Below are 13,166 nucleotides of genomic sequence, written 5' to 3'. Positions count from 1 at the left end.
CAGAGCCTCTCATACTCTCTCAAGGGAAATCATGAAATCCTCTGAGGATTCTTAAAACAAAATTAATTTCAATTCACTGTGGTTTATCAGATTCAAATATGTCATACAACATGCAGGTTCTATATAAATGATTATTTTTGCCCCTTCCACTCTATGGAAGGGATGCAAACACCAGTTGGGACTAGCGGGATCCCAAGGTCGATGACCACCATTGCGTAGAGAACAATACAAAACAGGAGAGTGTGTAATTAAAGGCCAAATTGTATGCTACAAACTCAAACCAATTCAACAGGAATGCATTAGGCACCTACTACATGCAAGGCACTGTGCTGGGAGCTGGGGAGATAAAGATTAAAACATGGCATGGTTCTTGCCCTCTAGATACTTGTAATCTTTTGGTGGGGGAAGCAGGAGGGGAGAATGTGCATATCCATAAATGTAAAACACTTTTGCAAATCTTAGAACCCTATGTTAATATTTATTTATTATTATTATTATGGAATTAAGACTGTTTGCGCTTTTAACTGCCCATATCAGACAATCTTGAAACATTACACAGATTGTGCAAAATATTATCCAGAAAAATAGCCTGAAATCAACTATTGTGGGACTTTTATATCTAAAGTTTAAAATAAAATAAATTATAGGCAGAGATAAAAATTATGATAATCAATTTTAATTTTCTCTCTCCTTAATAACTTAAAGCTGGCATTTCTCACTCACTAATCATCATTGTTATTTTTCATAAATTTAACAGAAGGCTTATAATTGTCCTCCGAAGGGGGAGATAATAGTTAAAGTGAGAAGGGAAAAGCCTTATGGGTGGGGTGCGACTTAGATATGTGAAAGGGCACTCCAGGCAGGGAGCACAGCATGAGTTAAGACCTAGAGGCCAGAACTGGTGAGGAAAACCTGGAAGTGACTAAGGGGACAGGTGGAAGGTCTCTTAACTGGCAATAATAATAGTAGCTGGCAGTTATATAGAATGTGAACTCTTTGAGGAGAGGGATTGTTTTATTGTTTGGCAGCCTCAGTACCTAGGATAGCGTCCGACACTTTGGGTGTCCAATAAATTGATGGCTGATCAATAGTGATGTTTTAAGGGTTGTACAGTATTTTTCATACATGACTTCATTTGATCCTTACCAGAGCTGTGAGGTTGATACCATTAATGACTCCATTTTTACAGATAGGGAAACTGAGGCTCACAGAGGTGAAAGGACTTTTTCAGGATGACATAGTCGGTAAGGATCTAAGGCAAGTCTTCCTGATACCGAGTTCAATGTCCCCCTCCACTATACCATTTTATATATGAGAAGTAGGGTGGTGTGGTGAAAATTTGAGTAACACTCCACTTATTGAGACATAGTTCTTGCCACAAATACCTGCCAGTTAGTATTCCCAGCGATAACTCCTCACTGAGCATTTCTCTTAGTGGTACAGTGGTTAGAGCACTGGGCTTGGAGTCAGGAAGATTCCCTTTTCAGAGTTCAAATCCAGCTTCAGACACTTACTAGCTGTGTGATCCTGGACAAATCACATAACATTGTTTACCTCAGTTTCTTCTTCTGTAAAGAGAGAATGAATGGTAATAGCTATGGTAATCCATTATAAAATTTTAAGTGGTCAGGCGAGTTCACCTATATTCAGCAATCTTTAAAGCTCTAAGTAAATTTTAGTGACTGTCATTATTACTGTTGTTATTACTAAGGACTAGTATTCAGCCACGGAGCCAGAATGCCAGTATCCCTTCCCCCTGCAGCCTTGCATGCCCTGACTCCAGCTGGCACTACATAACCATCCTACGTCTTCCCAGAGGCCACTTGTGTGCTCCTTTCTGGCATGTCTTCCATGGCTGTATTTTGTGATAAATTAGGCCTGGATCATGGACCAAATTAGGAACCAGGGCAAGGACATTTAAGGGCTCCTCCCCTGCATTTAGTAACCCTGAAGATGGTCCAACTGCCCAGATGGCCCATTCACACCCATCCCACCCTTCTTTTTGGCTGTCTTTCTCTTGGGTCGAGAGGGTTGGATCAGGCTGGGGATGGGCAGCGGCTCAGGTCTTTGAGTTGCTCAGCTGTCACCAGACAGACAAGAAGTATAGAGATGGGAAGAGTCTACCATGAGGTAGGCAGAATAGGCTGCCAGGAAACAGGTTGGGTTTTAAGTCATTTTGACAGAGTCCTAACAAATTTGGGAGCTGTGATTGGCCAATCCTTGTGAGAACTTTCACCTGCTCGATTTCCGACAAATCTGGGCAGATTTATTCCACTGTGGCTAGGAGACACTCAAATGGGTTTGTTGACCGACTGAATAATCTTCATTTTACAGTTAAAGAAATGGACTCAAAGGGGAGACGATCCATCCAGGGCCACACAGCTAATGTGTGTCAGAAGCCAAACTCTAATCCAGTCTCCAGGCTTTGCTTGGGTCTGGCCCTATTTTCTTGCCCTTTCCTGAATTAGAGTGTAGTGTGGCTCACCACTCATTTCTAATTTTTGGACTCGATAAAAGCCACACATCCTGTGAATGAGTTATTACCAATTTTGAGCAGAGCTGAAATTAATGAGGCTTCGCTCTCTGGGAAGGGAACGAATTTCGTGACTTGTTTACCAGTGTATTTGAGAAGAGCTCTGACAAAGTTTTGGCAATTTTCTGCCTGCTGTAGTATGGCCTGCAGAAGCTCTGATTATACATCCTTCTTACCGAGTGCCTGCTAGGTACACTCTGCACACAGACACTACCCAGCTGTAGCATCCTGACTAGAGTGGACCTCCCATCTCTTCCACTCACCTGCTACCTGCTCTTTAGCAAATAAATCTGAGGCTTCCTTTCTTAATCTATAAGGTGGAATGGCTAAGACCTGTATCTCACAAGGTCCACAAGATACCACAAGGTATCTTACAATGTCATAAGGTCCAGAGAAGGGAATACAGAGAGAGTGCATTGCAAAGTTTAAGTACAATGCTGATGTCGGTGAACTGTGCTCTGTCTTTGAATCACCAATCCCTGGCACATACTCAGTAGTTGAGTAAATGCATGACCTTAGAGAGGTATCGATTTGGCTGTCTTTGTATTTCTAGCACTTAGCACAATGCCGTGGAAAATTTTGGTTTGGGGTGGGAATGGGCAGACTTAACACCATGAGTTGGGAAACTCCCCCTGTTGAGAGAGAGTATACTAGGGGGACCTGAAGATTGTTCGGGCTAAATAACTTGCTGGAAGTGAGACAGAAAAAGAGAGAAGATAGATAGTAGGGGAAAAAGAGGGGAAGGACAGAAAGGAGACAGAAGAGCTGAGCAAGAGAAATACACTGGGAGATAGAGGGATGTAGAATGAAGAGAGGAAGGGAGGGAGGAAGAGGGAAAGAGAGAGAGAGAGAGAGAGAGAGAGGTGGAGTAGAAAGAGAGGTGAGACAGAAGAGGAAAGAGAAAAGGGGAAAGGAGAGAAAAAAGGAAAGAAGAAGGAGAGGGAACAGGGAAAGAGGAGATAGAAAAGAGAGAGAAAGAAATAGAGAAAAAGAGGGGACAGATAACCAGACCAGAATTCGAAAACATTCTCAAAGATTGATGCACTTTACTCCACACTCCAATGAATGGTCCTCCAATACAAATTTCCTCTCTGTTCCACCTCTTCTATGTTGCTCTTTTCCTTCTAAAACTTTCAGTGACTCTCCATATCAAAACACAGTATAAAGTTCTGCCTACAACTTTCCACTGTCTGGTCCCAAGGATCTTCAGTAGCCATATCTCTCCTCTACATACACAGCTTTTGCTATGATAATATCTACATTCACTGACTCTTCTTTCCCTCTTCTTGCCCTAATATTTATCTGTGTGTCTTGGAACATGCTTTACTCCTGTGCCCTCCCCAACCTAATAATAATAATAATAATCATAATCACTAAATGTGGCAAAATCCTAATCCAATTCTTCACTCTAGCCTCACCATTGCCCTGAGAGGAGAGTCCTACAAATCAACCTTATTTTACTGATGAGAAAATTGAACCAAGTGACTTGCTCAATGCCACCCAATTAATAAATGTTTGGGTAAGTCCCTCCCTTCCTTCAAGCTCCAGGTCAGAGTCCCCTTCTTCCATTCAGTTCAATAAGCAAATGTTAAACATCTATTTACCCACTATGTACTCAGAAGGCACAGTCCCTTCCCCAAAGGAGTTTCCACTCAGCTCCCTGAAGCCTTTCTTTTAGATAGCATCTTCCCTAAATGTGTACTTTTACACTCATCTTAGCAACACGGTTAATCAGTTTTCTTGCCTTTCTCTGAATTAAAGTGTAAGTCCCTTGAGAGCAGGACCAACTGCAGACATAATACAGTCTCTCACTTCATCTGAAGCATTAGCAAATTAATTTGGATTAAAAATCCAAGGCAGACTAGTACTGGGAAAGATTATACACTCTTCACTTTAACACTGACCAGTCTTTGAACAGTCAAGATGACTTTCTGGTAACCATCCTCCCCTACTCTCCAGAAATGAAATGCGACTGATTACACTCCTTGGGGAAACGCAGGCTTAGTTTTACCTGTGAGGCCGGAGAGCAGAGGCAATTGGAAACACATGTGGAATGGAGGCTTCCGGCTTTCAGATTCTACAGATACTGGATCAGGTTGGGTATGATCAAACCCTTGAACGAGGTTCTTGACCATGTCATTGCCCTCCTCAAATATCTGCAATGGCTCCCACCAGCCTTTCTTGTCTTTTTCATATAAGTTATTACTACTTTTTGTGAACTCTCCTTTCCTGTCAAACTAGTCTGCTTGTTGCTGCCTCTACAGGACACTTCATGTCCAACTACTGGACCTTTTCATAAATGGTCCCTCCTCACCTCTACCACATAAAATCTTTCAAAATACCTCTTTCTTTTGTCTTCCAGTTGCCATTACTGCCTTCCTCTTAAAAGATAAGCTTTACTGATGAGAAAATTGAACCAAGTGACTTGCTCAATGTCACCCAATTAATAAATGGATTCATCTTTAATTGAGAATGTTTTCAAAGTAGATAAGCTTTACTGATTTTTTTAATACATATTTTGTGTCTCCTCAATAGAACATAAGCTTCTTGAGAGCAGGAATTGTTCATGGTTGTGTCTTTGAATACCCAGCACCTAGCACTAAAGACAAAGAGATAGAACCTGATTTATTAATTTAGTGGTATTTGACAAGCAGCCCCCCCCCCCCAATGCAGATTAACTCTCCCTGAGTGCCACTAGTCCAGGGGCACACAGCTGGTCAGGGCAGGACTGCCTGAATAAACAACTCTGATTAGAGTCCCAACTCAAGATTTAAATCTCAGACATACAAATTGTGTAGAAGAATGGGATTTCTTTCCCTCGAAGTTGGTCCAAACCCAGAAGTTCATAACTTCTCACTAGCCCCAAAGGCTAAACAATACAAAAGAGAGCATAACAAACCTTAAGGAGTTTACATTCTCCTGATAGAAGGCAGTATATATGTGTGCTTATTTATATATAATATGTATATTATGTAATACATATTATATATAATATACATATTATACACATGCATATATTATATAATATACATTATGTTATATATTGTGTATATACATGTATATACAATCATATATGTATATACATATATACACGTATTCACAAGTGTATACACCTGTACATTTATATGTACACATATACATACTTGTGTATATGCATATACACGTACATGATGTGTCTATACACATAATACATATACACTATAATCAACAGATAATATATTTTATGTAACTTCAAAATATATACAAGGTAAATACAATGTAACCAGGAAAGACATTGGGAAGGTGATAACATTAGAGGTGAGCTTTCAAAGAAGCTGGGAATTCTAAGAGGTGGAATTGAATAGAAAGTGTATTCTGGGCATATGCACATAGTTAAGAAGTAGTATCATGTTAGGGGAGCAGCAAAGAGGGCTGTTTGGCTACAATGCAGAGGATATCAGGGGTTATCATGAAATAAATCTGTTAAAATGAGTTAGAAGCAGATTGTGAAGGGTTTTAAATGCTAAAACAGAGGAATTTGTGTTTTATCCTAGAGGCATTAAGGGGCCACTAAAACATCAATTTGGTCTGTTGATGATTGCTAAGGAATATGATTATAATTAATAAGATCAGAATTGGTAATCAAAATCATGACTAATCACAGTTAAAATTTCATCTTTTTTTTTACATTGTGATTATCAATTTGGGAACTACATGCAGAATGAATATAATAGCTGATAGAGCTTGAAGGCAGAGCTTCCATCAGGATGCTATTAGAATAGCTTGCAAAGGGACAGTTAGGTGGTGCAGTAGATAGAGCACCAGCCCTGAATTCAAATCTGGCCTCAGACACGTAACACTTCCAGGGAAGACCCTGGGCAAGTCATTTAACCCTAATTACCTCAGCAAAAACAAACAAACAAAAACCATAAAATAGTCTGCAAAGGAGTAAAATTGGGTATAAATACATATACATATATCGTATTTAAGATATACTTTAACATATTTAACATGTATGGGACTGCCTGCCATCTAGGGGAGGGGATGGAGGGAAAAAGTTGGAACAGAAGTTTTTGCAAGGATCAATGTTGAAAAATTACCCATGCATGTGTTTTGTATATAAAAAAGCTAATAATAATTTAAAAAAAAAAGAAAAAAAGGAGTAAAATTGGGGGTGGATAAGTGATGGGGTTGTATTTAAATCGACAAGATATAGGGGACAACTAGGTGCGCAGTGGATAGAGCATGAGCCCTGAAGTTAACCCCAATTGCCTCAGCAGGAAAAAACAAACAAACAAACAAAAACATAGATTAGTCTGCAAAGGAGTTAGTTAGGATGGATAAGTGATGTGGTAGTATTTAAATTGACCAGATAAATCAATTAATTAGATTTGGGGGGTAGAGGTGAGGGAAAATTTGAGACCTACTCGGTCTCCCTTCAGTCCTAGGTACTGAGTGCTTTTCTCAGGGGCAAGGCCCTGTTGTGTGCATATTAAATCGGAATTCCTCCTTTGTTTCCCGTGCAGCTGGAGCTCTCCAACACGGCCATTCTGCACCAGATGCGGCGGGACCAAGTCACGGACACGTGTCGGGCCAACAGCGTGACCAGCAGGAAGAGGCGGGTCCTGACTCCCAACGACCTCAAGCACTTGGTGGTGGACGAGGACCACGAGCTGATCTATTGCTACGTGCCCAAAGTTGCTTGCACAAACTGGAAGAGGGTCATGATGGTCCTGACCGGGAGGGGCAAATACAGCGACCCCATGGAGATCCCCGCCAACGAAGCCCACGTCTCGGCCAACCTGAAGACCCTCAACCAGTACAGCATCCCAGAGATCAACCACCGCTTGAAAAACTACATGAAGTTCCTGTTCGTCCGCGAGCCCTTCGAGAGGCTGGTGTCGGCCTACAGGAACAAGTTCACGCAGAAGTACAACACCTCCTTCCACAAGCGCTACGGGACCAAGATCGTCAAGCGCCAGAGGAAGAACGCCACGCAGGAGGCGCTGCGCAAGGGCGATGATGTCAAGTTCGAGGAGTTCGTAGCGTACCTCATCGACCCGCTCACCCAGAGGGAAGAGCCCTTCAACGAGCACTGGCAGACGGTGTACTCCCTCTGCCATCCCTGCCACATCCATTACGACCTCGTCGGCAAGTACGAGACTCTGGAAGATGACTCCAATTACGTGCTGCAGCTGGCGGGAGTCGGCAGCTACCTGAAGTTCCCCACCTATGCAAAGTCCACGAAAACTACTGATGAAATGACCACAGAGTTCTTTCAGAACATCAGCATGGAGCACCAAACGCAGCTCTATGACGTCTACAAACTGGATTTTTTAATGTTCAATTACTCAGTGCCAAGCTACCTGAAACTGGAGTGAAGAGGGGGGAAAGAGAGAATCGTGCTTGTTTTTATTTAAGATTTTTATTTGTCGAGATAAATATATGGATATTGGGTTATTTTGTAAATTAATATTTCTTTGGGGATAGTGCTGCGAGCAGCACGGTTGGAATTATTTAAAAAAAAAAATCCTCCTGGAGGGAAGGACAGCTCTCTTTGCGGGGTAACAAGATGGCGGTGTCCTTGTTCTGGAAATGAGTACTGCAAACACTGTTTTTCAAAGGTCTGATTGTGTCCTGGTGAATTTCATTTAATCATTACATTACATAAATTCTAATTAGGGTTATTTATAGTTATTTAAACGCGGGTCTCGGGATAGATTTCACTTTAGAGACAGCAGAATCTTCACATTTTGACAAAAAGACATCTGTTCATCCTAGTTCCTTTGATCCTAAGGGCTCTGTCTTAACCATTAGCAGAGACCGAACCTACCGGCAATTATGACTTTTTTTGGTAACACCATTTTGCAAATTTTAGTAAAAGTTTAAAATCTCACTAGTGGACTCGGGAAAGAGGTGATTGCTCTCCCAGCTCTGTAAAGGACAGATCTGGAATAAGCTTTCATCAGAGTGGAGGTCCCTTGGCTTGAAGGAAATGTGAATAATATTTGTGACCCAAGGAGGAGGTGATCACGGTGTCACATCTTACCTGAACAGCAAGCAGGATAGTAGAACGTGGGTTTACATCTAAGCTATGGAAAAGGCCGACCTCTTCTGGGTATTTTTGCCTGCTGCTTGATGTGGCTCAGTGGTATAAATAGCCCCAGATGCACAGATAGCTATGTCTATACATCTAATATATCTATATGCAATATAGATATATAGATATAGATTTTTTGCTGAGGCAATTGGGGTTAAGTGACTTGCCCAGGGTCACACAGCTAGGAAGTGCTAAGTGTCTGAGAACAGATTTGAACTCAGGTCCTCCCGACTTCAGGGCCGGTGCCCTATCCACTGAGCCACCTAGCTGTCCCCTGCATAGATATTCTTGGAGACACACACTCAAAGTTTAAGACATAGTCCAAATTACCCGTAGCCTCCAATACGTGAGACAACAAAACATTCCAAAATCTTAACTTGAAATACTTCATGACCCATTTTTCTCCAGGGACATGATCACTTCTAATTTTCCTCATTTTCACCAGTTCACATGACACTTGAGTGATGTGTAAGACACGTCCCTTTCCATATGTGGGCGATTGATTTTGGTCGCCGGTGTTGATTATCCTGTATATAATAATATACTAAGAGTTTGGGGTTGGTTGTGGGTTTGGTGCATTTTTTTCTGTTGTTTGTTTTGTTTTGAGAGAGTATATAGTCGAGGGATGAGAAGATTGTTCTAATTAAAAAAAAAAGGTTAATTTATTCACAGAAACTATTAAAAATGTATTATAAAACTCCAGCCAGCTCAGTGAAGAGGAGTAGCAACATCTCAAAATGTTGGACTTATTCTTATTTAATGTTGAGTGAGCTATCCACCTGAGATGGGTTAAAATGCTATTTATAAAACATTATGGATCTTCTCCCAAGCTTTCAACTCCTAGAGAGATGGCCCAGTAAATAAATTCTAGAGGGAAGGGAGAGAGCCTGAGAAAAAGTCTATTTACTAGGCATGTTAGCCTTGAGCTATAAGCTGATTAAATAGAAAAACCTTGCTCCAGAATCATTCAGAATTTCTTAAGCATCTCTTTAGTGTGAAACACTGGGCATATCAAAACAGAAATTTCAAAGTATCCTCTAACCCCAAGGAGTTTGGATTCTTCTAAATAGAGAAAAGGGAACAAATGCTTCCCAACTTCTCGTGTCCCCCATGACATAACCTTGATTGTCAGCTAAGACTGGAGAATCAGAGGATGTCTCCATGAATTGGGGGGCTTTTCAAAGGCAAGAAAGCAGGAATTATAATTATTTTTAAAATTCAGTTTTCAATCCAGACCCCCACAATTCAAGTGAGATTAAACTTTAAAAAGTGCAATGGCCTCAGAGCCCCACTACCTCTACATACAATCATTTCTCCCATCCTAAAACATATGGAACTTATGTAAGCATCAGGATAGTAGGGAAATAGCTAGAGTGCAGGGCTGGACTCGAGTCAGGAGGCTGTTGATGTCTAGCTTTTGTTGATGGACCAGTGGCTTGACTGCCCACCCAAGTCTTACTTGAAAGTCATTGATCGTGTGAGAGTTATCTAAATCCCGGGCAAGTTTCCAGCATGACACACACCCCCATTCCCTCGTCCCGCTTCAATACCATTACTGTGTAGTGGGTAGAGATTTGCTGGTTTTGTTTGGCATTGAGAATGAAGTTCATGTCTATTCATGAGTTTCCCCATTTCCCCAAGACACTCCTGATTGGTTTTCTGTGATTGCTCAGTGGTAAACTTGCTCCCTGGATCAGCTGTCTTCTCTCCATTTCCCTGGGTCAGGAGCACCTTTTCGGGAGAAAACACCTTAGTACATTTTTTTGAATGTGAGGTTATCTTCCTGCTAGTGTTTTATTTTACTCTTAACATGTCCTTCCTTTTTTTTTTTAAGGGTTTAATTTGTTTATGTGTGTATTTGATCTGATTCTATTGTGACACGGAAGAAAAAAAAATGTTTTCATGCTTGTGGTTAAAAAAGTCCTTGGCGAAAATTGTATTTGGAAAAATCAGATGGCCATTTTGAAGGAAAATGGGTTTTGGGGGGATTGATTTCAAGCCTTTTCAAGGATGTGCATTATTTCTGAGACAAGGACAGGCAAGCCTTCCATCCCCTAGTTACCTTGCAAAAGCCTTGCTCTGTGACTTAACAATGGAGGGAATTCAAAAGGATGGTTCATGATGAACATTCCCCATTCTGACTCACCAGCATTCTCCCATCAAAACATTATTTTGTTATCTAGGGCATTTCCATCCCTGCAGAAGATAACCCCTAGCATCTCTTAGACATCCCAGTGAGTTTCAGAAAAGGGCAAAGCGCCAATCGAACTGCAGCTTCTGAGAGGACCAAGTGGGGCATCCGATGCCCCATTCTTGGCTCTCCCATCAGAGCTTAGCTGAGGGTTATAGTTTCCCATAATCTGAACCTGAATGCCAGCATATACATGGGGGCATCAGTCAATGGTAGACCAAGATGATAGACAGCCGTGAGCAAATCACAGGACTGTAGCATAGATTTTGGAAAAATAAGGGACCTCAGAACTTGAGTCTGACCCTCTTCTTGTACCCAAGGGAAAACTGAGGCACAGGGGGGACATGACTTGATGCAGCCACCTGACTAGTAAGTGTCTAAGTGGTAACTGGAGCCAAATCTCCTCCACTCCAAGTCTGTTCCACCACACTGCCTCCCTTCATCAACCAGACAATAAGGGAACCATGTTTCCTTGACCACTCAAGTCAACTGAAGAGTTCTAGGGGCCTAAAAATAAAAGCTACAAGAGAGGGCCCTTAATACCCTCATCAGAAGAGAGTAGAAGAGAGATCTCACGTAATAATCACAAAGCAGAACAATCCCAACCGAGGTAGCAGACCCAGACAATCTGATCCACAGATACAGGGCAAGCCGGGGCCCTGTCTCCTCTCCCTGCTTCTCTTGCAATGCTCATCCATGAATTTTCCATCAGACTCTAAACTGTCCATTCCAAGGCAACCCAAGTAACTGGAAACAGCCCGTCCACTATTTGCACAGTATGTTTGCCCTCCGGCCCTTTTCAGAAAGCTATTTACCCAAGTCTTGCCCACTTTGACCCTGAGTGAGGTTATCCCCAGGGAGCAGGAGCTCAGAGTTCCCCAGCTCGCTGCCGTCACCAGGCAGATCTGTTGCGTGCTGCTCTCGTTTCAGGTACAAAAGGGATCGCTGGTACTCCTACTCTTGTTCCAGAGAGTGTTATTTTCTTACGTGCATGCACAAGATAGAAGATTATGTTCATATAATTTAACATCTATGTGGGGTAGGATTTTTTTTTACCTATTTGTATGCAGTAGAAGGCTTGTTGTAGAGAACTCTCCTCTGTATCTTAACTGTACTGTTCAAGAAAGAAGTCGAATTTTCCATTGCCAACAGACGCGTGAAACGTTCATGAACCTTCCTCAGAAAACAAAACAAAGAAAAGCCATTCAAGCCTGATTATTTTTCTAAGTAACTTCAATTAAATTGAAGAAAGAAAGATGTCTCCTCTCTGCATATGGTTTCTTTTCTGTCTCAATAATAAAATGCTAGCCGTGGAGGGCAGGAGCTGGGTGGGAGGGGGAAGAACGGGATGAAGCCGGGCTTCTTGGAAAGGGGATAACATTCAAAATCTTGAGCCTGACATTTCATTCATTTCCTAGCACCCCCCTTTATGTCTTCTCCATTTCAATCTAACTGGCCTGCCATCCATTTCCCATCTCCGACAACGCATCCCACTCTGGGCTCTTAAACAGATTCCTCACCTCTGCCTTAGAGAGCCCCCTAGCTGTCTTTTTTTTTTTTTTTATTTCTTTTGCAAGGAACAATTATAATAATAGTTAGGATTTACATAGGGTTTTAAGATTCAGAAAATACTATGAATAGTTTGTTGCATTTGAACCTTGGGAGGTTGAACGATCCTGGGAGGTAAGTGCTATTATTAGGCCCATTTTATAATAGGGAAACTGAGGCACACATTAAGTTGAGTAGGGGTACATAGCTAGTAAATGTCTGTGGCTGGATTAGGATCTTCCTAACTCCAAATCCAATGATTTATGCATTGTGGTTCCCCTAACTCCAGCCAGCCAGAAATCCAGAAGACCTATGATAAAAGATGCCATCTAACCTTTTTTGTTGTTGTTTTTATTTGGGGGGTGTGGTGGTGAGGCAATTGAGGATGAGTGATTTGTGCAGGGTCGCACAGCTTATAAATTTCAAAAGTCTGAGGCTGAATTTGAACTTGAGTCCTCCATCACTGTACCACCTAGTTACTTCTTTAGTTTTTCCCTAATTTTTGGTTTTTATGGGGTCCTTTCTTTAAGGAGTCCTGCCTCCTACAGAGCATCTAATCCTTCCACAAACACCCCCCCCATTGTTATTATTTCTCAAGCTTTGGAAAATAGCTTCTCTGTATTTTTATATTTATCCATCTTGCGATGGGCTGAATCCCCCAGATAGGTTCCATTTTTTCCTAGTTCCTGGCACAGAGAGTCCTAGCTTTAGAAATGAAAGGTTCCTTAGAGATTGGTCCAAGATCCAGAATGAGGAGATGCTTTAATAAATGTTTAAGCTGAACTGAATCAGAAAAAAAATACATAAGCTTCTTC

The 13,166-nt window shown here is 41.6% G+C and overlaps 1 protein-coding gene across 2 annotated transcripts in view; it reads left to right on the top strand.

Moving 5' to 3' along the window:
• Positions 1-8,139, top strand: part of CHST11 (carbohydrate sulfotransferase 11) — a 308,973-nt gene extending 300,834 nt beyond the window's left edge. For both annotated transcript variants that reach the window (XM_031938097.1, XM_031938096.1), the window contains exon 3: positions 7,039-8,139. In XM_031938097.1, coding sequence (XP_031793957.1) covers positions 7,039-7,893 — 855 coding nt within the window. In that variant the 3' untranslated portion in view covers positions 7,894-8,139. The remainder of the gene's footprint in view (positions 1-7,038) is intronic.
• The last annotated feature ends 5,027 nt before the right edge of the window (positions 8,140-13,166 follow it).

The sequence above is a fragment of the Sarcophilus harrisii genome, chromosome 5, assembly GCF_902635505.1.
Source record: "Sarcophilus harrisii chromosome 5, mSarHar1.11, whole genome shotgun sequence".
Classification (NCBI taxonomy): Eukaryota; Metazoa; Chordata; class Mammalia; order Dasyuromorphia; family Dasyuridae; genus Sarcophilus; species Sarcophilus harrisii.
The sequence above is the reverse complement of the archived record's forward strand: the minus strand, read 5'-3'. Positions and strand labels throughout refer to the sequence as shown.